Raw genomic sequence first — 21,458 nt, 5'->3', positions numbered from 1 at the left:
TTGGGATTCTACTGTCCTCTGCAGTGGGAGGATAATCTTCCTCCCTGATAATCCGTGGTTTGTGCTGCCTGTCTCTGCCTTCCCAAGCTAAGCTGTTGAGATGTATTAGCATGCAATCAGCAGCGTGAAAAACTGGTGCTGAGGGAGGATGAGGTGCTCTGGGTGAGAGGCAGCTTTCTTCAGCTTCCTTGCTGCTGCTTCTTTTGGCTGTAACTTCTGAAAGAGCAGGTCTCCTGTGTCACTGTTTTGAGTGGCTTATGGACATTGCTTTGTGAAGTTCTTGGCCCATTTTCTGTAGCAGGGCTGCAAATAAGCTTTTTGATGTCTGAGACCTGCAAAAAATACTTTTTTGATGGAGCCATCAGTGGAAAAATGAGTGTGGTGCTGGGGGAGAAGATACAGTGCCTGGACTATCTCTGCTGTGTGTTGAAGCTGCTCCAGGCCCTTGGAATGAATGTCTCTGCCCAGGAGTGTCATTGTGTAAACACAGCTGTTAATAAAATGGCCAGGGGGCTGCTTAATGACCTTCTATACAGCCTGCTGGATCTGGGGCAAGAGCCAGTGGGCCGCACAGCACTTGGGTTGCAATTGCATGGCCTGGCCTGCCTGCTTGCTGGCAACTTCATGGCTTCTGTCCCGGCTTCTTCCAGGTGCTGCAGCCTCCTGTGGCTGTGGACATGCTGTGGTGTGCTTGGGAAGGGGCACTGTGACCCTGCCTCTGGCTCTGTGGGTACCCGGTGCCTAGGGAGGGCCCTGCATTGCCTGGGGCCTGTGGCCCTTGGTAAGCCTACAAAGCTTCACTTAAACACACGTTTGGGAAAAGGAGACAACCAAGCTCCCAGTCTAGACAAACCCTCTATAATATGCTCAGAGTCTGCATTGTCCCATACAGTGCCTGGACCTTCATGGTGGAACTCTGGTGACCAAAGTTCCAGGCTGACCAGCAAGGCTGGGTAAGACCACCAGGTTGCCCTGGGTAGTAACGTTGCCCTCCGTGGTAGAGGATATGATGCACTGGGCAGCTTCTGGCTTTGCATTTCTGCCAAGGAAACTGAATTGTCTCATTAGTTTGGAAAAATCTGCCTCTTTGGTGAAAGACAAGTGTTTTACAGGGCACCTGGGGATCTCTGAGGTTACCAGGGGTTGAGAAATACTGCTCACTGTGGACAGACATGTGATGTTCCCCTGGGAAAAGAAGAGCGCTTGTTGCAATAAGGCATTTAGTTTTGCTGTCAGTATGTTCCAGAGGTTTAAAACAATTGGGAACACTCATCACCTACTGCCTAAAGGTTTGCTGGCAAGCAACAGAATCTCTTTCTTTCTGCTCCTGGTTTTTTCTGGCACTTAGGGCCTGTTGTACTGGGAGGAGCAACCCAGCCCTCCTTAGCTGGCAGCCTTAGCTGAGGAGAGAAGGAGGCTGTGTAAAGAGTACTGTAACTGTCTAGACAGAGACGAGCTGGTATTCCTGCCGTGGGTTGTTGGGAACGGAGTTGTGGGCCTGAAACATACTTGTGTAGCATTTGGGATTAGTTGAGTTGTGGAGCTCTCATGCTGAGGAGATGGCAGAACCATAAATCATTAGCAATCTCTGTAGCTGCAGAAGCAGTTAGGACAGAAGGAAAGGCTTAGAAACAAAATCCATCATAAAATGTCAAAGTGGGTGGTTTCCCTTGCTGGGGAGAGGGTCTTGTCTCTGGCCAGCAGAGGGAATGCCGCCTATGCATTGCGGCCATCTCTCTGAAAGAGGAATTTACTTCCAGGTCTGCTGCCTGCGTTTTGTCCCGTGTCCTGCTCTCCCACTCTCTACTGTGATTTCATTTGGATGCTTTTCTCAGGTCCCCAGAAAGGAAAGTACTGTAAACAGCTGCCAAGCAGGGTTTTGCCTTGTAGAGCGTACTTAAATGCTGAGGCCTGGTTGGATGATGGTATGATTATGTTTCTATTTTTCTGTGTGTGTGTGTTTAATAGGAAGAACATATTGTGTTCTGGTTGAGTGTATGTTACTTTTCTTAGTGTGCCTGTTAGTACAGTAACTTACAGGCTGCTCTTTTCCCCTGCTTATAAAGTGACAGTGGTATTGTGTTACAGCTGTAATGTACACAGTGTTACACAACTCTTAGTAGCATTTTTAGAGTTGTGATGACCTTGAAAAGTTTAAAAGAAAACTGAATGCAAACTCTGGCACCACTCCTGTGGGCGCTTCAGCTTAATTTTGTGTGGTGAGGAAGTATGAGTAGTTAATTTCACCCAAAGGATGTAAAGATAAGTGCCTCTGTGGCCAATTGCAAGATCAGAGTCTATGTGTGATGATTCATTTAATGCACATAACTGTATCTGTGTGCATGCCTTATATGTATATCATGCAGTTGTCTTCATCATGGTGTTTTGACCAGCTCAGCTGTGCTTTGTCCAATAATCCATATTTCCTGAACGTGTTGCTAACCAGTCCTGTGAAGCCTGGAACAGAGACTGTTTAACTTTCCCTCATTCAGATTCCCCAAATAAACAGTTAACCGGAGAAATTCCATTTTTATTTTATACCCCTATCATCATCCCTGAAATTGGTTTCCCTTTTTCTCCCCATCTAGAAGCTTCCTGACAGAGTGACGGAGCCTTCTCTGATCCAAGCAAGATGCTGACCTGGCATGTTCAGGAAGGGCAGTTCCATCCCTGAAGTTACAAACAGGTTTATGCAGGAATAAAGCTAGGTTATTTATATCCCAGGAGAAGAGACGCCTGTCTCTTCAGAGACCTGAGATGGTGGTCATTAACTTTTCCACTTCCCATAACCAAAAGTGTCATGCATTTTTAGATACTTCTGAAGTGTTGATTATGCTTCCCTCCTCTTTAAAGTTCAGTCCCATTGGGTTCAGGCATAAGAAAGGCAAGCTTTTTTAAAAAATGTGTTAATCACATATCTGTTCCCCCTCCACCCTACCGGTATTCAGCTGTCACAGAGAAAAATGTGATGAAAGGTTGTTTTTATGTGTATTGGGAAGACTGACAGGGTCGTGTTAGAAGCCTGTGAGAGGGATAAGCTGATGAAAGGCATGGTAATTATCACCTGGTGCTTGTCTACATGTGGGCTGCTGTTTGAAGCTTGGCTCACCTGAGGCCGTGTTAAAGCCTAGGCTCAGCACTGGGATCAGTAACCTGAGAGGTTTCTAGCAAGTGTCTTCCTCATCTGCTTGTCACTGAGGTCCCTGCAGGCAGTGCTGATCTAAGTACCCTTTGGGTGTTGGGCCAGGGCTGTACTCCTTTCCATTCTTGTTCCTTTTCAGTGTGTGAGCTTACGGGTTCTGGATTCAAATCAGACTCATTGAAATATGGTAGCACTGCTGATATTTTCAGTACATGGTTTGCAAATAGAGCTGTGCAAATCTAACTATCTTCTGTTCGCCCACTCTTAAGTTTACAAAATGCAAGCGGATACTGGCAGATGCTCTATGTATTAGATGTCTGCCCTTATGCTGGCCCACACCCTGGTCACCTCCATGTGGTCTCTTGGCAGTCAGGCACTATATCTTGATGTGACAAGAGCTGGCTGTTAACTTACAGCTATAAATCTGTTGGGGCTACAGTGGAAGTCTGTCAGTGCTGTGCAGGTGGCAACTGGCTTACTTATCTTGTGGGTGGATAACTTTAAAATTTTTTTTTCCTATCATGGCTTGTGTTTCTGCAGTTGTAGAGCCTGTTCTGGTTACAGTGGAGCAGCAGTTAACAGAGTTTATGGGACATTGTTTCCAATTGCTGTGGTCTAAACATATGTACACCAGCATTGAGTTACTTCTGCCTGGAAATAAGCCACAGAGCTATATATAAAATATATTTGAACTCTTGCAGTAATGTTGTTGGTATAAATAGAAGAAAGTGGTAGACCCAGGGCTTCCCTTCCTTACAGCTGATTCAAGAAGACTTCCCAGATACTCTATCTGCAGTGGAAAAGGCTGTGGAAGGTGGCTGAAAGCAACAACAAAATGCCATACAGCATGCCTTCAGGGAAGAGCATAGGTACTTGGGTCTGGAGCATTGGCTTCGTGCTTGAAGATCTCAGCTCTTTTCTCTTGTGGTGGAATACCTGTGAGAAATTCCATAGGATTCAGTTCGCAGCAACCTGGTGGCCCAGCGCCACAGAGTTTGGTCTGTGACAATCTTAGTTTTTTTGACTCCAGAACTGCTGCTGAGTTTGCTTGAATTGTCAGATGTTTTCCTCCTCAAACTATTAGACAGATAGTCTGGGTACTTGTGGAGCTGCCTTGATCATCATGTTGTTACACATTGGAGGGAGCAGTATTTTGAAGTGGCATCATTTGTGGTTTCACAGGTGCATTGGGATGCTGCTATCACCTTTTAAACTATGGGGAGTGTGCTCAGGACTTCTCCCAGGCAGTACTTGTAAATATAACTCTTGCAATTTAGAAGTAGCTCTCTGGTTCTTTGTTGAGATTGTTTAGTGCTAGTATTTGCTTGGTCAATTCAGCTGCTGTGACAGCTTGTGCCAATTTTTGTGGTCCTTTCTGTCACTAACAGATTTGTATCTCACCTGAGGGGAATGTAGGAAGTGACCTCTGTAGAAAAAGCAGAAAGTGCTGATAAGCACTGAGCAGCCAGTTTCAGTCTTTGCTTGTGGGTTAATTCCATCTTTAAACTCTAAGTACTTGTTTTGACTTTGCTAATTTTTAAATAGATCCTTACACAATATTGTCTCCCAAATGCTCTATTGCAGGTATCAATCTGCAGCAAAGTTTGCAGGTGGAAGTAATGTCTTTTCTTAAACACACTGATGCAATTAGAAGAGGAGAGACAAGACTGCGTACATGTGGGAACATTTCCGGGGTTCAGTGCTCCATGAACAATTCTCTACAGTCATTTCTTTCTGCATTTTTTTTTTTAAAGAGTCCAAATCATCAGCTGTGTTCTTTCAACTCTGACAGGCCATCAGCTCCGTTTCATCCAACACCTCTTCTCTGGTTCATGATGGGAATTGCAGCCTGGCTTCATGCAGGAGGTAGTTCTGGTGCAGGGGTGACAGTAAAACTTGTATCCAGCAGTTGCCCACTACCTGTCTGCCAGTGCACTGCAGCAGGGAGTGGACACAAGCTGCATAGAAGCTTTATAGCTCTCTTTTTGCTGGAGAAAAATACAATTTGAGCAGGGTGAGCACAGTGGTTCAGCACAAATGTCAGTCAACAGGGATGTTCTCTCTTGTGCTGCTTTGCTCTTCAAGTGTTATTATCTTCCTCGTTTTAACTGCAGAAATGTACTTAGGACTGTAGTTCAGCTATTTCTGAACTACATGTGTCACTCAAAGGTATTTCTTATCCAGACAAGTTCTGCTAAATGCTTCTGAGTAAGTGAATGTGTCTAAAGCTATTTACCAGGAAATTGGGAGTGTTGGCTCTCTGCTGAAGACTGGAGTTCCATAATTTCTGCTTTTGCATTCTGCTTTTTACAACAGGGATTTTTGCTAAGAACTAAACATGTAAAAGCAGCAGTGCTTTGTGAAGTGTCGAAGCAACAAGAGTTGGTTGTGTGCCTGGATCTAGGGCTTTCTGAATTTCTCAACAAGAAATGGTGGTTATTGCAAAGGTTTGCTTTCTTGAAATATGGCAGAAACCACATGGTAACAAAAACAAGTGTTTTTAAAGTCTGTGGATAAAAATTATTTCTTCTGGGTATGGTTTCACTTCCTCAGCTCTAACGTTTGGTAATTCTACCAGTTACCCATGCTCCTGAGCCTAAATGCAAACTAGAGGAGACTTCTTTTCCAGTGCTACTCCCTCTCTTTTAGGGTTTTAAGGGACTTAGATGGCCGCCTACTCCTTTTTTCTTTTTTCTGTTAAGTCACCTTTAACAGCTACTCAAATATGTCAGCTTATGTTGGACTGCTGTACCCCTCATTTACAGATTTTGTTTCCTTCAGGAAAAGAAACTGAAAAGGTGCTTGGGAAAAATCACAGGAAGAAGTGATTTAAGGGCAGAGTAAGTGAAGAAGGAAAGTGAGTTGAATGAACAACTTAATGAGTTTGTTTAGGATTGCGTTGTAGTTACCTTTATAACCTTTTGTCTCTGTGTGGTTTATTGTTTAGTGGTGGTTTCCTGTGTGTGTGCAAAAGTGAGAGGATTGATGGTGTTTCTTGATGCTGACTTACAGGAAGAGTATTCAGGTCTTTGGGATGCTGGGTGTAGGTCATAAAACTTGTAAGAAATTTTGACTGTTTGGAAAAGACTAAACTGAATTCTGCATCTGCTGTGACTGTGGATAAAGATTGATTCTCCTGGAGTACAATTTTGCATCTTTGCAGCAGAAAGATGGCTCAGTGGTACTTGAGTGAGCACATACAGGTTTGCTGGAGTTTTCTGTGGTGGTGACTGAGCAGCAGGGGCAGTGATGGGATCACCATCAGTACAGTGAAGGGCTTTCCCCTGTACTGGAACAGGAGGAAGTGGCAGCAGAGTTGTTGAGGAGACGATGCTTGTGCTGTTCTCTTCAGCTTGCTTTCTCAGTCTTTGGCCCATGTTCCTATGTATCACTTCCCCTGGGGGATGTGGTGTCCTTTCTGGCTGACAGGACAAATCTCTTGGTTGCTCAATATGCATGTTGGTGGACAGATGTGAAGAGCTTCTTAATTCCAGGATGCATGAAGGGCAAGATGCTGATAGAGGCTGTTCTGTAAGAAGCTTATTCTTTGGGGCAGAGGGCAGAGAAGAGTGCAGGAAGGGATTGCCTAGAGCTAGGCAGTGAGTGTTGGTGGGGGGCGGGCAGGGAGCTTGAATGTCTCCTTCTGTATATACTGATTGGCTCAGGCAAAATAAAGAAATCTCTCATGTTTTCTTTTGATTAATTTTTAAGCATTCTTTAAAAATACTGTCCTTGGTCTCAAGCAGGAGTGAGGTACTGCAACGGTGCAGCATAGTCTACACAGTAGATAGCTGCTGGAATTTGGGAAGGAGTGAGATTATTCCCAGATCTGTTGCTAATTTGTTGCATGTTCAAGACATTTACCCTCAGTGTTTGTGTGGTATTGCCAGCCAGTCCTCTTATACTTGGTTGTAGATTGCCAGCTGTACGAGAGTACACGTTGCTGCCTGCTGTAAGTACAGGAGGGTTTTGCATTTGTTGGGACTTCTTGCAAGTACTGTGAAACAAATAACAAATAGCTCAGACCATGTTCAGGGAGAGATGGAATACTAATCTCTTTACCTCCTGCCTCCTTCCATAGGGATGTTGTCTGTGTGATAAATGCTTCATGCTTACTCTGTCCTTCCTGTTGTATTTATTCCCATCTTAAATTGCTGATATGTAATTTTTTAACGTAATTTAAATCAGCTCACAACAAAACCATTTTCTCATTCCCTGAGGATGCAAGTATGTACTTTCCCCCATAACATCACTGAAATCTTAGGGAGATGCATGCATGGGAGGACAAGGTGTCTAGTCCTGGAACGGTTCAGGTGTTACAGGTAAGATCCTTCAGGTGTCAGGGGAGGTCAGCTCTCTGACCTCCTGTGGCAGGGACAGATACCTGCTCTGTGTAAGGAATCTGGGCATGAACAGGTGGGCCTTTTATATACAGAGAGTCTCTGTAAGACAGTACTTCCAGTTTCTTCAAGACTTCCTACAGCTGTGCCTTCTAGAACGCATAGTTGCCTTCATGACGACGCGGGCTGGGTAGGTAGGGATGACGTCTGGCAGTCGAAGACTTTTAGGACAGAATGGCTGTGTAAATCACTGGTGAAGGATAAAAATTAATTGATTTGGCATGGGGTCATGGGTGAATAAAGAAATCACAAATGAATTATGTGTGTTGCCTCAGCCAGGCTGATCAAAAGGCTTTTCTTCATCCTGCACAGCTCTGTGTGTTTCTACTCTTGGACTCAAGATCAGCCACTAAATTCTCCCCCGAGCCTTGTCAAACAGTTCACAGATCCGTTTATACCAAAAATAAGCCCCAGAGAAGAAATTAAGGGGAAGGAGATTGTAACATGATGCTTTTCTTGAAGTGCTGAGATGTGGCTTTCTTCTGTGGTTCCCCTCAGCAGGGTTAACTGTGGGGAAGGCTTTCTGCTCCCTCTCTTTCAGTCTGTCTTCTCTGTGTCCAAGTTTAGTTTGAATGTACGCATTGTTTATAGAGTTCAACAGGAGGTGATTTAGGATAGAGCTCCTTGCCATGACGGTATCAGTGTTAGAAGTGCCGTGTTATGGCCCCTGTGTTTGACTTCTCCAGAGTCAAGAATTATGTGGTTCTGCCATGGTTTCCTTGGAGTGTATGCCCGAGGAGCTATGGACTTTTAACCGTTGCCTATTTGCATTTAGGAGCAAGCTCAGCTCAGGATTGGGACCAAGAGGAGGGACTTCAGCAGAGCCACAGAGGGAGCAGCCTTGCCAGCCTGTGCCCACATTGCTGTTTGGCTCTTTTTCTTATTCTTGTTTCTTGCTTCTTGTGAGTGCTAAAGCCTGGGCAAAACAGAGGGGAAGGAGCCTTTCCTATCTGGGAAGTGGTGATTAATGATGATGAACAGTGACCCTTACACTAAGAGAACTGTTTGTTCCTGCTTGATTTCAAACCCTTATATGAGTAACTGAAACTCTGCCCAAGGGAGTTGTATTGGCTTTTTTTTTTTTTTTTTTTTTTTGGTATTTGTCCTCACTGAAGCACTTTCTTTTCCTATATTCAGGCCCCTGTGCATGGATTTGGAGGAGACCCATATGTAAGACTGCCAGAAAGTCAGAAGTTGCTTCCATTGATCTCCACTGTTTGGACAGACTAGGGGAGTGTTGCAAGTTCGCATTTGTACCTAATCCTTGTATAGGTAGTTCTTGATGCAGGGAAAGGTGAATTGGCTCCATCTTCTACTACAAAGAAAAGAAATCACCAGACAAATTGCCTATGTGGGAGGGCAAAAGCATACCCTGGTAAAGCCTGGTATATTGTCTGCTCTCTTTCCTTATGAAAAAGTAATGCACATTTGCAAAGTGGAAAAATCTGGTTCTTGTGGCGGACCGATCCTGCAGAATTCCAGGTCCCAAGAGCTCAAGGAAGGGTTTCTTTGAAGCCTGCCCACACAGAGGTGTCTCTACTGTGTTCCATGGGGCTTAACTACCTGTGGAGCTGGTCTGATTGACTCCATGTGCAGATGCTTAGTCTGGAACAAATCAGGACTGACTCTTTATGTACCAGCAATACCTGTAACCTGTTTGATGTCGCTTTTTTTTTTACATTCATTTCATACATTCATCACGCAGTCTTCACAAACTTTGCTTACATCAACAAAAAGAGTTTCCCACACCAAAGTCAAAATAGCATCGTGACAACACCAGCAATGGTGGACAATTTACAGATGTTTTGTCTCTTGTCCATTCATCATGCTTGTATCTCTGAAGCTTAGATTTTGTGCAAGTTTTGTGAAATCTCACGAAAGTCTGAGTTGGTGTTGCTTGTACAGTGACAATGATGACTGAATGGTAGAAGGAGGAGAAACTGCTGCTTGTCACGCGTTTAGCCAAGAGTTGGTAAGGTTACACGGGCCTCTCCTCATCCCTGCAGTATTTAGGAAGAAATTGAACTTGCTGTGGTGGTCGGGAAGAGAAAATTGGTGTTAAATGAAGAAACAGAAGATTATTTAATGATGGTTATGTTGTGCTGCAGAAGCTGGTAGGAAATTATCGACGTGTCCTGTTTGCAGGCCGCAGGAACACTTGCAGGTGTGTTCTGCTGCCAATTCTAAGTTCCCTCGCTATGGTTCCTGGTAGAGGTGCTTTTAATAGCCTCCCACCCACTCCCCGGGGCTGTGCAATGGTATTTATGGCCTGCCTGGGACTGCCTTTCTTCAGGTGCATGAAGAAGAAGGCAGAGTGCAGATTCAGCACGTAGCCCCTGACAGCTGGGGCTGATGGGTCAGGAATGCAGCCCTGACAGCTGGAATTGGACTGAAAGCAGCCAGCACAGGAGGGGAGAGCAGGCCAGAGAGGCTCTGTGGAGAGATGGATGAATGCACGCACGCTGTGGAAAGACAGCCTGTGGGGACCCTGGGTTGCTTATGTTCCCTTTCTCCCACCTTCGTCCCTGATTTGTTCCATTTGTCCAACTGTCTGGATCATTTTTAATAAATGTGTGCACACTCCTGTTGCAACCCCTGTGCAACACACCTGGCAGAGCTATTAGAGCTGAGGCTCAGCGCTTCCATTGGAATACCCCCCATTCCACCTCTCCTTTTATGCAGGTTTACAAATGTAATGCTTCCCAAAACTCAGTGATTCAAAACCTTTCATCAAGTTTGTTTCTACCCTTGCCACTCTTGTGCCAAGGAGTGCCATTCATTACTTATGTTGTGGGAGATTGTTCCCTAATGTTCTTAAAGTGGTTATCTTGAAATCAAATTGCATAGAGTTGGCAACTGCTTGTGTCAGACTATGATGTTCTGGTCAGGTGTTTTTGTGTTTTGTTTTGCTTTGTGTTTGTTTTTTTTTTTTCTCTTCCACTTTATTTTTTTAAATGGGTTAATTGTGAGGGCTTGTTCATAGCTCTGAATGCTTTTCCCTCATGAATACTGCTTTAAACTGGGCATTGGCTGGAAACACCTTAAAATGTTGGAACATATCTGTGTAGTGGGTTGCCTGAAACCAATTTGATGGTCTTGGAGTAGTTCCTGGAGGGTCAGTTGGGCAATTGGTGTGAGTGTGCAATGGTGGCTGTGAGCAAGGCTTAGGAGGCTTGCAGCGAGAGAAATGGAGACTGCTCTGTCAGCCAGAGACCTTCTGAATGGGTTGTGTGCTGGAGCTTGGCTTGCTGCTGTTGCTTTTTGCAGGTGGAATATTTTCAGTCTCCAGGCTTGTCAAGACATTGCTCTTTCCTAGCACTGGTTGCTGAGGGAAGAAAGACTCAGGCTGGAGAAGAGGGAGAGGCTAGAAAAACCTCTTAAAAAATATAGTATTATATATATGTAAAAGAAATTTAAAAGTGCATATTCTATATGCATATACAAAAGCAGGGGAACACATTGGGTAGGTGAGGGACAGAAACCAACTGTGGAGCTGAGTGGTTTTGTTCATTCTTTGTGCACTTTTGTAAGTCAAACATCTCCTGCAGTTAATTCCATCCACCCATCTTCAGCCCTCCCCCTGCCAGACCAACAATAAAAACCCTAACTCCCAAAAAAAAAAGTCAGGCAGAGGAACCTGGTCCAAAGCCAGACCTTTGCATGTTAAGCCGAAGTGCAAAATGAATATTTCACAGCTGTGTTATAAAGCCCTGAAATGAAGGCTTTGCAGTGGAAATGCTGACAGCCCCTTAAGTAGAACAGTATACTGTAATTAGTGTTCTGTGTTTTATGTGCCAGACAAAGCTCAGCAGAACTAAATGTAAAACTTCAAGCCTTTGTTTTTCTGCAGCAGTAACAGGACATCAGACAGTGTGTTCAGACGATGGATTAGAGCCTACAACGTGTGCACTGGTCCCTGGAGGTTGGACGTGCTTTTTTGCAGTGGAGCTCGGGGGCAGCAGCAGAGATGTACAAACAGGGCCAGCTGTGAGATTTGGCGCTCTGTATCAAATTTCACTTATGTAAGATAGACAGCTATTTCTTAAATGCTGACACTGACAATGTACAGCTACATTTTCAGCATTTTCATGTATTGGATGCCTGAGTGCATTGATACGACTTTGCTGTGTAGCAGCATGGAAAACATGTTGGAGTGCGTGCAGAGGTGCTGAAAACCCTGGAAGCAGAACGTAGAGACAGACGTGCAAACCACGGTGCTGTTGTGGAACTCAGGCCTGATGTTGGAGCTCGCTGTGTCAGTGTATTGGTCCAAGGACCACTGGGCTCTCAAGTCAACCAGTAAAGGCATTTTTCTTTTAAGACAAAAGAACAGATGAGTATGTAGCCACTTCTCATGCAAGATCGCTACTTAGTTACAACTGATTACTTGATGTGCTACGGAAGGCTTTTCAAAGTAACCCTCATGGGTCATGTATCTCAGGGATTTCTGCATCCTCCGCTTTTTCAGGAGCGTGTGCCTTTGCACATATATTATTAATATGCCTGCTTTGAGGTAGGAGAGAGGGATGAAGGCAGGCACATTGTGCAGTGGATGGTAGATGAACTCTGATGGATGTTGTCTTGTCATGCTGACTTGATGCCGCTACTTAATTAAATGGATTCAAATGTTAACTGTGTTATACATAGGCCCATGGGAAGGCTTTTAAAATAGAACTTGTCTGGTTGTGGACATTTATAGAACTAGCCCTTCTGGAATGGATTGGAATAGTTGTGCTGCAAGAGCTCTCTCTGAGGATGCTCTTCATCATAAATGCTCACAATGGCATGGAGAGAAAGGGGCACATTGAAATCAAACTATTAATTCAAGAATAGGATTTCCCATTCCATAGGGGAGCAGACAGGACAGAATGGAGCATAAGTTTCCAAATGCAAAGCAGCAGGCAGTTCTTATCTGTGGGTTTGCTGAGCAGGGATGACCTCTTTGTTGTGCTCTGTAAATGATCTTAGGCGTCAGAAAGAGAGATTGAGAGTAAGGTATTAATGGAAAAAAAAAGGAAAATAAAATGGACTATATTATTCTGCTCTGTAAACACTTGCTGTGGCCATGCCTGGAAAGCTGCATGTGGTCTTGGTGTTTCCACTTCATCTCAGGAAGAATATAGTGGGCCTGGAAGTAGCTTCACAGAAGAGCTGAGAAAGGATATGCAATGGCTTTCAGGAGAGCCACAAAGTGACTTAGTGAAGACTCTTGTACTTGGAACACAGATGACTTGGGGTGATAGTATAGCTCCTTACAAAATCATGAACCACCTAGAGGTGGTGGATGGGGACTGACTGTTCACTGTCTCTTCCTGTATAAGGATTGGGGCACGTGAAATAAAACTATTAGAAGTGAGGTTTAAAACAAATAATGAAAGATGGTTCATCTTGCAATATACCGGACTGGTGGAGTTCCTTGCCAAAAGATGCAGTGAATGCTAAGCTTTTATAGACAGAGTGGATAAGCTGATGGTAGAGAATTCTACTGAAATAAGTTATAAATGGAGAATATCTATTTCGAGACTGGAAGACTGACAGGAGGTGAGAAAGAATCAAATTTATTTTCCCTGTTCTTAAACTTTATCCATACATTTCTTTATACCATTCTTCCTTTGTTTTTGGCTGCAAATGGAAAAAGAAACCAGGGCTAGATATTGGTCTCTGATCCAAGGTGGCTGATCTCGTGAAGTCTGGAACAGACATATCTGCTTGCTGCACATGGTTTTCTCAGGCTGTAGCCTCCTGCCTAATGTTGTAGTTACTGGGGCGTGTGGGCAGCCCTGTACAGTAACATCAGTTTTCTCCCCTTGGTTGTCATTTTGAGTGCTGGAGAGTAGCACAAATCCTCTCAAATGCTTTGCTTTTTTATTTCCATGTTTAAATAAATTGTGCTTGTAGTGAATGATGAGATTTTGGGCCCAAAAGAGAATGAAGATACTGTAAGAAGGCAGGAGGTGAGATAACCAAGTCAGAAAACTCTAATTTCTTTAGCTTATGAGTATGGGGATGAGGGGCTGAAATACTGTTCAACTCCTGCTTAGTCTTTTGCTGGTCTGGGGAGAATGATGAGGTGAGTAGCAGCATTATTCAGCCTACAGTCAAGACTCCTTGAGGGATGCCTGGTGTTAAAGATGGCTTTCTCTTGAAAATTTCTTTTACTCTCTTTCTTTAAGATGAAGGTAGACCACAGAAATCTGCTGGTGTGCAAACAGGCACAGATACAGGAGCTCCTACCCAGCAGCAGTGGTTCAGTAGTAAAGCAGTGCAGCTGTAGGCAGAGCACCTGTGACAGGTCAGGCAGGACTGTCAGTGTGACTGGGTTGTCCCTTTTGGCACCCGTTCTGGTGGAAATTATTGCTGTGCTGGGTGTGTTTACTACTGCTTTCTAACAGCATCCTGGCTGGATGTGCAGGCCTCAGTTTGTCTCCTGTATCCCTGCATGGCTTTGCAAGTGTAGATGGTCCCGAAAGAATGCAAATGATGGGAAAGAGGAAAGTGTTTGCAGAGGGGTGAAGTTGGGTTGATCCTTCAAGGATTTCTGTGTTGTCCTTACAGCATATGGAAGCAACTGTTTGTGGTCACTTCCTCAAAACAACAGAAAGAGCTCACGCAAGTACAAAACTCACTCTGAGACCTGGGAGCAGCTGGTCAGACATTGAGTTTTCTGAAAAGTCAAATGAGGCTGGCAAAGGCTGTTTAGATCAGTCTTTCCAAAATGATTATCTGCACCTCAGTAGGAAGGCAGCGATGGCATGGCTTTTTCCTGCAGGCATGGGCTTTCCCCATGTGCTGTGTGGGACTGTGCCTGATAGAAGCAAGGGCTGCTCTCAGATATGCCCTTTGACTTCCAGGTGGGATTGGGCTGCAGTGAGACCCCTCTTTCTGGAAAGGCCCAGCTGCCGTGAATACCTGTTGGTACCTTGAGTCCTGCAATTCAGGACTCTGCTGGTTTGGTCCTACCTATCTGTTGGAATTTGATGTGGAAGGAACAGGGTAAGGGATCTGCTTAGGTGCTAAAATTTCTTTACACGTTTGTGCAGTTCCAAGTAACCAAATTTAGATTTAAGCCTCTAAAATGGCTGAATATCAGATTTTGCAAGACAAGTGTTAGCTGCACAGATTTTGATGCCTAAGTGTGTATTGAGCCTTGAAATTCGAATAAAAGTTGACCTTAAAGGAATGGAGATGGGATGGTTCCAGATAGCATAGTGGCAGTGCAAAATGAGCTGCAGAAGTGTTTCTTGTGTATGGATCAATTCAGTAACTCTTGCAAGTCACACAGAGAACCTTGACTGAAAGTGCCAAATGCTATTAATAGAAGCCTCAAGATGAAGAAACAAATGCAGCTAGTCAGCCTCCTCTCCTGCCTCTAATTTAGGTACAAATGACAGGTTTAGTCTTGCAGTTGTTCCCAGGTTTGGATGAGGGTGTTGAGGTGGCCCATTAGTTGCCTGTGAAGGCCTGAGCAAGCAGTGACATGTCTGACAACTGTAGGATGCAAACTGGGCAAACACAGGAGCTATTGGTAATGAACAGTGTCTCAGATCTGCAGGGGAACTCTCCAGGTCCTGTGGTCAGCTCGTGTCAGACTTGGGAAGGTGTGCAAGATAATGCATTTCTGACTGATGTGTGCTGAAGTACGACTTGGGAGACTTGTCTGAATGGCAGTGTTTATGGCTGTGGAGGACTGGGAGACTGCCTTTACCACAGGAGGAAGTGGGTTCCTGCCTTGTTTTAAGTCGTAACTTCAGAAGTGGGATTACAGCAGACCTGTATCAACAGATCTGCCCTTTGCTGACAAATCTTAATTCCAGATTAGGAAGTTAAAGTTGATGTGTTTTTGCCCTAATTAACCATATTAAGCATTCGTTTGTTTTAGCTGGCAAATTGAGAAGAATCCAGTTCATACTATGTTGTTACCTATTGTTTTTTCTCTCTGACATGTTTTTCATTCTCAAGTTTTGTGACAAGCTGACTGTCTCTTGCCCTTATGTCACCCAGTCTGGAAGCTGGTCACGGGGAAAAAGCTGTGGTATATTGTGGGCAGGTTCATGGGAGTAGAGCTCACAAGTCTTGTAAGATCACATTTTAGATTTATACGCACTCCTTTTCAATGCAAGTTGGTTTTAATACTCGAGTATTATTATGTGGAGGTGCTGCCTTTGGATAGGCTTTATGGGTTTGCCTTTCAGGTTCTTTACACTAGAAAGTTTTTGAAGTTAAGACTAGGAACAAAAGAGGGAAAGCCTTTTTCAGAAAGTTAGTTCTGAGTCTTTAGTCTAGAGACAGGTATCTCCTTCTGTGGCACTAGGTCTGTCAATACCAGAGGTGTGGCCTTGACAGTTGCCTTTTTCTAAAGGAACAAATGATCTGTTGGAGGCCAGAAGATACTCACTGACAGTAAAATAATTAGACTGGAAGAACGAGTTACTCCTTTTATGTCAAGCTGTGTGCTGACCATAGGAGAAAGGTAGACTTTCCACATCCTAGCATTGCCACAAAAAATCTGTTGGCAGAGCAGCAGGGGACCTCCACTGACTCTAGAGTGAGAGAGGAGGCTGGAGTAAGGGTGACATTTTGGTGATGGTGAGGTGAGAGTGTCAAGACAAATCAGGTAGTGCTCCCGTTTGGTTTCTCTTCCTCTTAAAGACTTGGAGGAGTCAGATTGGGCTTTGGATGTGCAGCTGGATTGATCCAGTTGCTAGGGAAAGGGTATTGGTTTTTTCCCCTGAATTTGGGCTTCCTGTGGTTTTTCCCAGGCTGTCAAACAGAAAACAAAAAGTAGAACACGGTTTTCTGCTGGTTTGGTCTTCTGGACAGATAATTGCCATGCCAGGGCTGTCGGGAGTGAGGGAAATGGCGGGGGGTGTCACTGCGCTGAGTAGGATGAGGGAGGAAGGAACGGTCTCCTCCAAGACAGGCTGCTGTAAGATCAGCTCAGCTGCGGTGTGAGACTGCACACTGAGAGGCTCAATAAATGTCCTTGCAGAGCAAAAACATACCTGTTGGTGAAAGTAGGTTGCTGAATTGCTGCTGAATATCTGCATAGCCAAGGTCAAGCAGTGCCTTTTAGGATAGTGGCAATTACAGCCAGACGGAGCTAAAGCCTGTGCTGAGCAGTGTAATAACAGCATTGCTAAATTGATGTTTGCTGTCAGCATCAAGAGATTGGTGCCTTATGTAGATGGAGCTACTTGAATGGCACACGTCTCTTCCACTTCCTCCTTTGCTGTCAAGAATGTATTTTCTGTAGGAATTTAAACCTCTCCTAGTCTGGGAACTGGCTGATATGAGCCAGAATCTCAGCAGCAGAAGCACTGAGTTCTTCCTGTACATTTTTGAGGCTACTTTAAAAGGATATGTGTTTTGAAGTATTGTTAACAAGTCTGGAAGAGTAGATATCCTCCTGGCCTTTCCCACTCCTCTCCTCAACCCCCGCATTTTTGTTCCAATATTAAGTTAAAACAAAACTAGTTCCTTTCTTTATTGGTCAATTTGTAACTGCATTTTTAATTGCATGTTCTTAATTAACAAAAATCCAGTGGAGTTTTGTAAAAGCCATGTTTTCAGAGATTCTCAATTTGCAAGAGAAGGGAACAATTTGGTGGTTTCTCATAATGTCTTAAAGTATCTGGGGTAGATTATTAATAAGAGGGGAAAAAAAGACCAAGTTGTTCCAGGGATTGGAATATGAAATCTTCCACTGTCCATGTCACTGGTTTGAAGGCGGGCCATATTTGAACTAGCTGCAAGCATGGATGGCTCATGTTAAGTGGCAGCACCTCAGCCCTGCTTAACCTGCTGAATCAATGTGGTTCTCTGTGTGGGGTTACTTCTCTCCCCTTACCTAGTAACCTGAGCCATGAGCTCAGTGAGGCCTTGTGTGTCACCCTGCAGCAGAACTCCTCAGGTCTGGTAAGGTGTATGGTCAGGGCGGCGTGGGAAACCTGCCCCGCCCCTGCCTTTTGTGCACCACGTTGGTATAAATGCAAGATGTTCGTCTTCAGGGCAGCTATTAAAGACAGTAGTAATTATTGCAATAGTAGCTTCTTATGCTGTGTCCATGCCTCTAAGGCCTTAACCAAATATAACTTAGATGATGATGATAATTAAAACCAGAAGACTGTGACCCAGTAAAATCCTTGAGTTTGGCACAGACAGCAATACTGAGGAGGAATGCATGCATCAAATATATAATAAATAAAATCAAGCTGTGCAAATGTAAAGGAAAGAGAATAATTTTGTGTTGCTCAAAATAGCCCCAGGGCTAAGAACTGGTTTGTGCTCAGAGGCTGAGTTCTTTCATGCCACTAACCAGGTTTTGTGCAGTGTAATCCCACTGCAACCTTTTGCTTTGGGGTAATCACTGAATTCTGATGCTTTCTATGCCAGGGAGTGCTCCCCAAAACGTTGTGTCATGTCCTTTTGTCACCCGTCCTTCCCATTTTGGTTTTTTTGCTTTTATCAGCTACTTACCACAGAGGTCTTTATATCTTCCAAGTAGATCTTCCCAGTTGCATTTCTTTTCTTTTCCTAAAAATAGTTGATATCTTTGCCTGAGGGGAGTGTGGGGACGTTTTAGATAACAGTCTCTTGCAAGGGTCATTGGTATGCAACAGGCTTGGAATGTTTATGGCATTCTGTCTCATGATTCCTGGCAAGAGATGCCCTCGACCACTAGTTGTGATTTCCAATTCAAGCACTGTAGGAAAAACTGACTATTTAGTTCCTAGGAAAACAAGACTGGGGCCAGGCTGAACAACCCACTACTGGATGGAAGCAACAAAGAGAATGGGTCAACTTGGAAACAGTTTTCAGGAAAGAGCCAAGCTCTAGAGACTGTGGTATCTCTAGAGATATCCAGAGATAGTGGTATGTTGCACTTACTGGGAGGATGGGAATCCATGGTCAATGAATATGCATCCCAGCTTTTCACAGTACTATCTGCTACTTGCAATCCTCTGTTTGCAATGCTCTGGCATAGAGAAAGTAATAAGTGGGTTGATAACTCCTTCTCTGTACCCTAGCAGTATTTGCCTATGCCTATATTGAAAGTTGAATGGGAACAACCTTATGTACCTGGGTGCTTCTTGGTGGATTTCTAAGAGCCAGGGAACCAGTGTGAACCAGACCATCAGCATCTGTGTTATGGATCTATTTGAACTACAGTCACGTTTCATGGTACTTCTTGTTTTCTTTCTTGTATGTTCTAGGTGACTTTGGAGAAGGTGTTGGGCATAACCGTGTCAGGAGGCAGAGGATTAGCCTGTGACCCCAGAACTGGCCTCGTTGCTTATCCAGCAGGGTGAGTCACTAACCACATTCCTCAAAGCTAAAATAAACCACGACTGATGCATTAACATAAGGATTCAGGGTGTTTCCACTATCATCTTCTATAGGAAGCCTGTTTACTGCTCTTTAAACACCAGAGAATGATGAGACTCAGCGCTGTTAGCGTAATTGGCAAGGGAAAGGGTTTGCATTATCAAGTTTTAATGGAACTACTCTCATTCCTCTTGCTCTAAGCTGGGAGCTAAATACATTTTGTGGACTTTTCACTGTGTTCTGTAGTGTGATGAATGTAAGCATAACTCAGTGCAATTCTCAATCCAATAAATACCTAATGGAGCAAGTGATGCTTTCAATGAATTGACAAAAGCCTTCTTGTAGATTCCCTGCAATTTATGACTTACCATGTTCCTCAGCCAAATATGAGGAGAGATTTCAGGCTTATAGCCTGAACCTGCTTATATGTGGGTTCTTTGGAGTGAAACACATCTGTCAGCTGTAGTCTCAGTTCAAATAGAGATATCTAGAAGGAGACTTTGATGGAAAGCAAAAGAGCTACCTATAGAGACATAGGTGAGGGCTGGAGAGGTCTGCTGGAATGCATGTATCAGTATGAGTTTGGCTCTCCTTCGAATTTGTTTGTTCTGCTGGTCAGCAAGCTAAAAGGGAAGACCAAGGGCACTATCTCCAACTCATATTGTGTGGACATACCCTTAAGATATGAAAGCTGGAATTAGAAGAAAAGAACTTCCACATCAATTGTAGATGATGTTTTCAAGGATACAAGAAGTGTGCTAGCAATATTTAAAGATTCTGTGTTTGTGGCTAAAATGAGAGATGGAGTCAGTGAAACTGGCTAGAATTTTTGCCTGTCCTGGTGATAATCCTAGTTCACCAAATCACAGCATCGTTGTGGTTGGGGGAGCCTCCTGAGATCATCTAGTCCAATCCTCATGCTCAAGTAGGGTCACCTCTAGCAGGTTACCCAGGACCATGGCCAGACAGCTTTTGAGTATCTCCAGAGATGAAGATGCCACAATCTCTCTGGGGATCATGTTCCAGTGTTTAACTACTCTGACAGTAATACAAACAAAATAAAAACATGAAATTAAAGGGTTTTTAAAATTTTATTTTTCTTAAGTCTTCAAATGGAATTTCATATGTTTTAATTTCTGCCTATTGTCTCTTTTTCTGTCAGTGGACAGTCTATTAATCTGTAGACAATTTGAGGTCCACATCAGTGTTCAACAGCATCCGTTATGCTTGAACTCTTTGGAGTCAGGCAAATATATTCCAGTGTGTTTTGCCTCTTCCTCTTCATCTTTTCTGACACTGAATATGTTTACACTTGAAGTTGGCAAGGAGAGAGAGAAGAAAACGAGTGCAGTAAACAGATATTTTGGGCCTTTGCATAGCTGAAGATAGGTTAGTTTTGTTAATAGCAATGTCCTTTGATGAGCATGCCTGATGTTGATTTAATCAAGTGTGAGTATACCTGGGGTTTCTTTTGGCTAATTAAAAGGTTATGTGGTTCCTTAGGGCTTTACAGGGGAATTCCTGTCCTTACTTGTTGGTAGTAACATCTCATGGCCTGGGCAGGAGTATATTAGATGTGTGTTGTAAAAGTTTAATGGCTTATATGACTTGCTGCTTTTGTGCCATGGCTGGCCTGTTTTGTGATACTGTTGTGATTTGCTGCAGTCAAGACAATCTCAAGTTAACAATCTAGAATGAGCTTTAGTTAAGGAGTCGTGAGAGAGGTACTGATGCAGACCTTACTAAGTTGATGCAAGTTTCATCTTGTTCAGTTTGGGATTTTTCCCCCCCCCATTCTGATTTCCAGTGAATGTCTCTTCATTTGGAAGAATCCTGACCTTTCTGGTACACTAGCTTCATTTTGTTTATATTTGTTTCTATTTGAATTACACAGACTCACAGAATGGGTAGGGCTGGAAGGGACCACAGAGCGTCATTTAATGCAACCTCCCTGCTCAAGCAGGGTCATCCTAGTGTACATGGCATGGGATTATATCCAGATGGTTCTTCAATATCTCCAGTGAAGGAGATTCCACAGCCTCTCTGGGCAACCTGTTCCAGTGCATTGCCACCTGCACAGTAAAGAAGCTTTCTCCATGTTCAGGTGGAACTTCCTGTGCATCCGTTTCTGCCCGTTGCCTCTTGTCCTGTTGCTTGGCACAACTGAGCAGAGCCTGGCTCCATCCTCTGACACCCTCCCTTCAGATACTCATAGACATCGATGAGTCCCCTCTCAGTTGTCTCTTTTCAAGGCTGAACAGGCCCAGCTCCCTCAGCCTTTCCTCACAAAAGAGATGCTCCAGTTGGCCATTCATCCTCACTGCACTCCACTGGACCCACTCCAGGAGCTCCATGTCCCTCTTGTACTGAGGAGCCCAGAATGGGACACAGCACTCCAGATGTGGCCTCCTCACCAGGGCTGAGTAGAGCAGAATCACCTCCCTGGACCTGCTGGCAATGCTCTTCCTAATGCACCCCAGGACACCACTGGCCTTCTTGGCCACATGGACACTGCTGGCTCAGGGACAGCTTGTTGTCCACCAGGACCTGCAGGTCTCTCCCAGCAGAGCTGCTCTCCAGCAGGTCGGCCC

The 21,458-nt window shown here is 44.2% G+C and overlaps 1 protein-coding gene across 6 annotated transcripts in view; it reads left to right on the top strand.

Moving 5' to 3' along the window:
• The window catches only part of MAPKBP1 (mitogen-activated protein kinase binding protein 1), a 103,109-nt gene that overhangs the window by 10,508 nt on the left and 71,143 nt on the right, over positions 1-21,458 (top strand). For all 6 annotated transcript variants that reach the window (XM_032111253.1, XM_032111255.1, XM_032111256.1 and 3 more), the window contains exon 3: positions 18,756-18,847. In XM_032111253.1, coding sequence (XP_031967144.1) covers positions 18,756-18,847 — 92 coding nt within the window. The remainder of the gene's footprint in view (positions 1-18,755; positions 18,848-21,458) is intronic.

This window comes from Corvus moneduloides, chromosome 6, assembly GCF_009650955.1.
Source record: "Corvus moneduloides isolate bCorMon1 chromosome 6, bCorMon1.pri, whole genome shotgun sequence".
In the NCBI taxonomy this organism is placed as follows: domain Eukaryota; kingdom Metazoa; phylum Chordata; class Aves; order Passeriformes; family Corvidae; genus Corvus; species Corvus moneduloides.
Note: the sequence above shows the minus strand (reverse complement) of the source record. Positions and strands in the feature narration are given on the sequence as shown.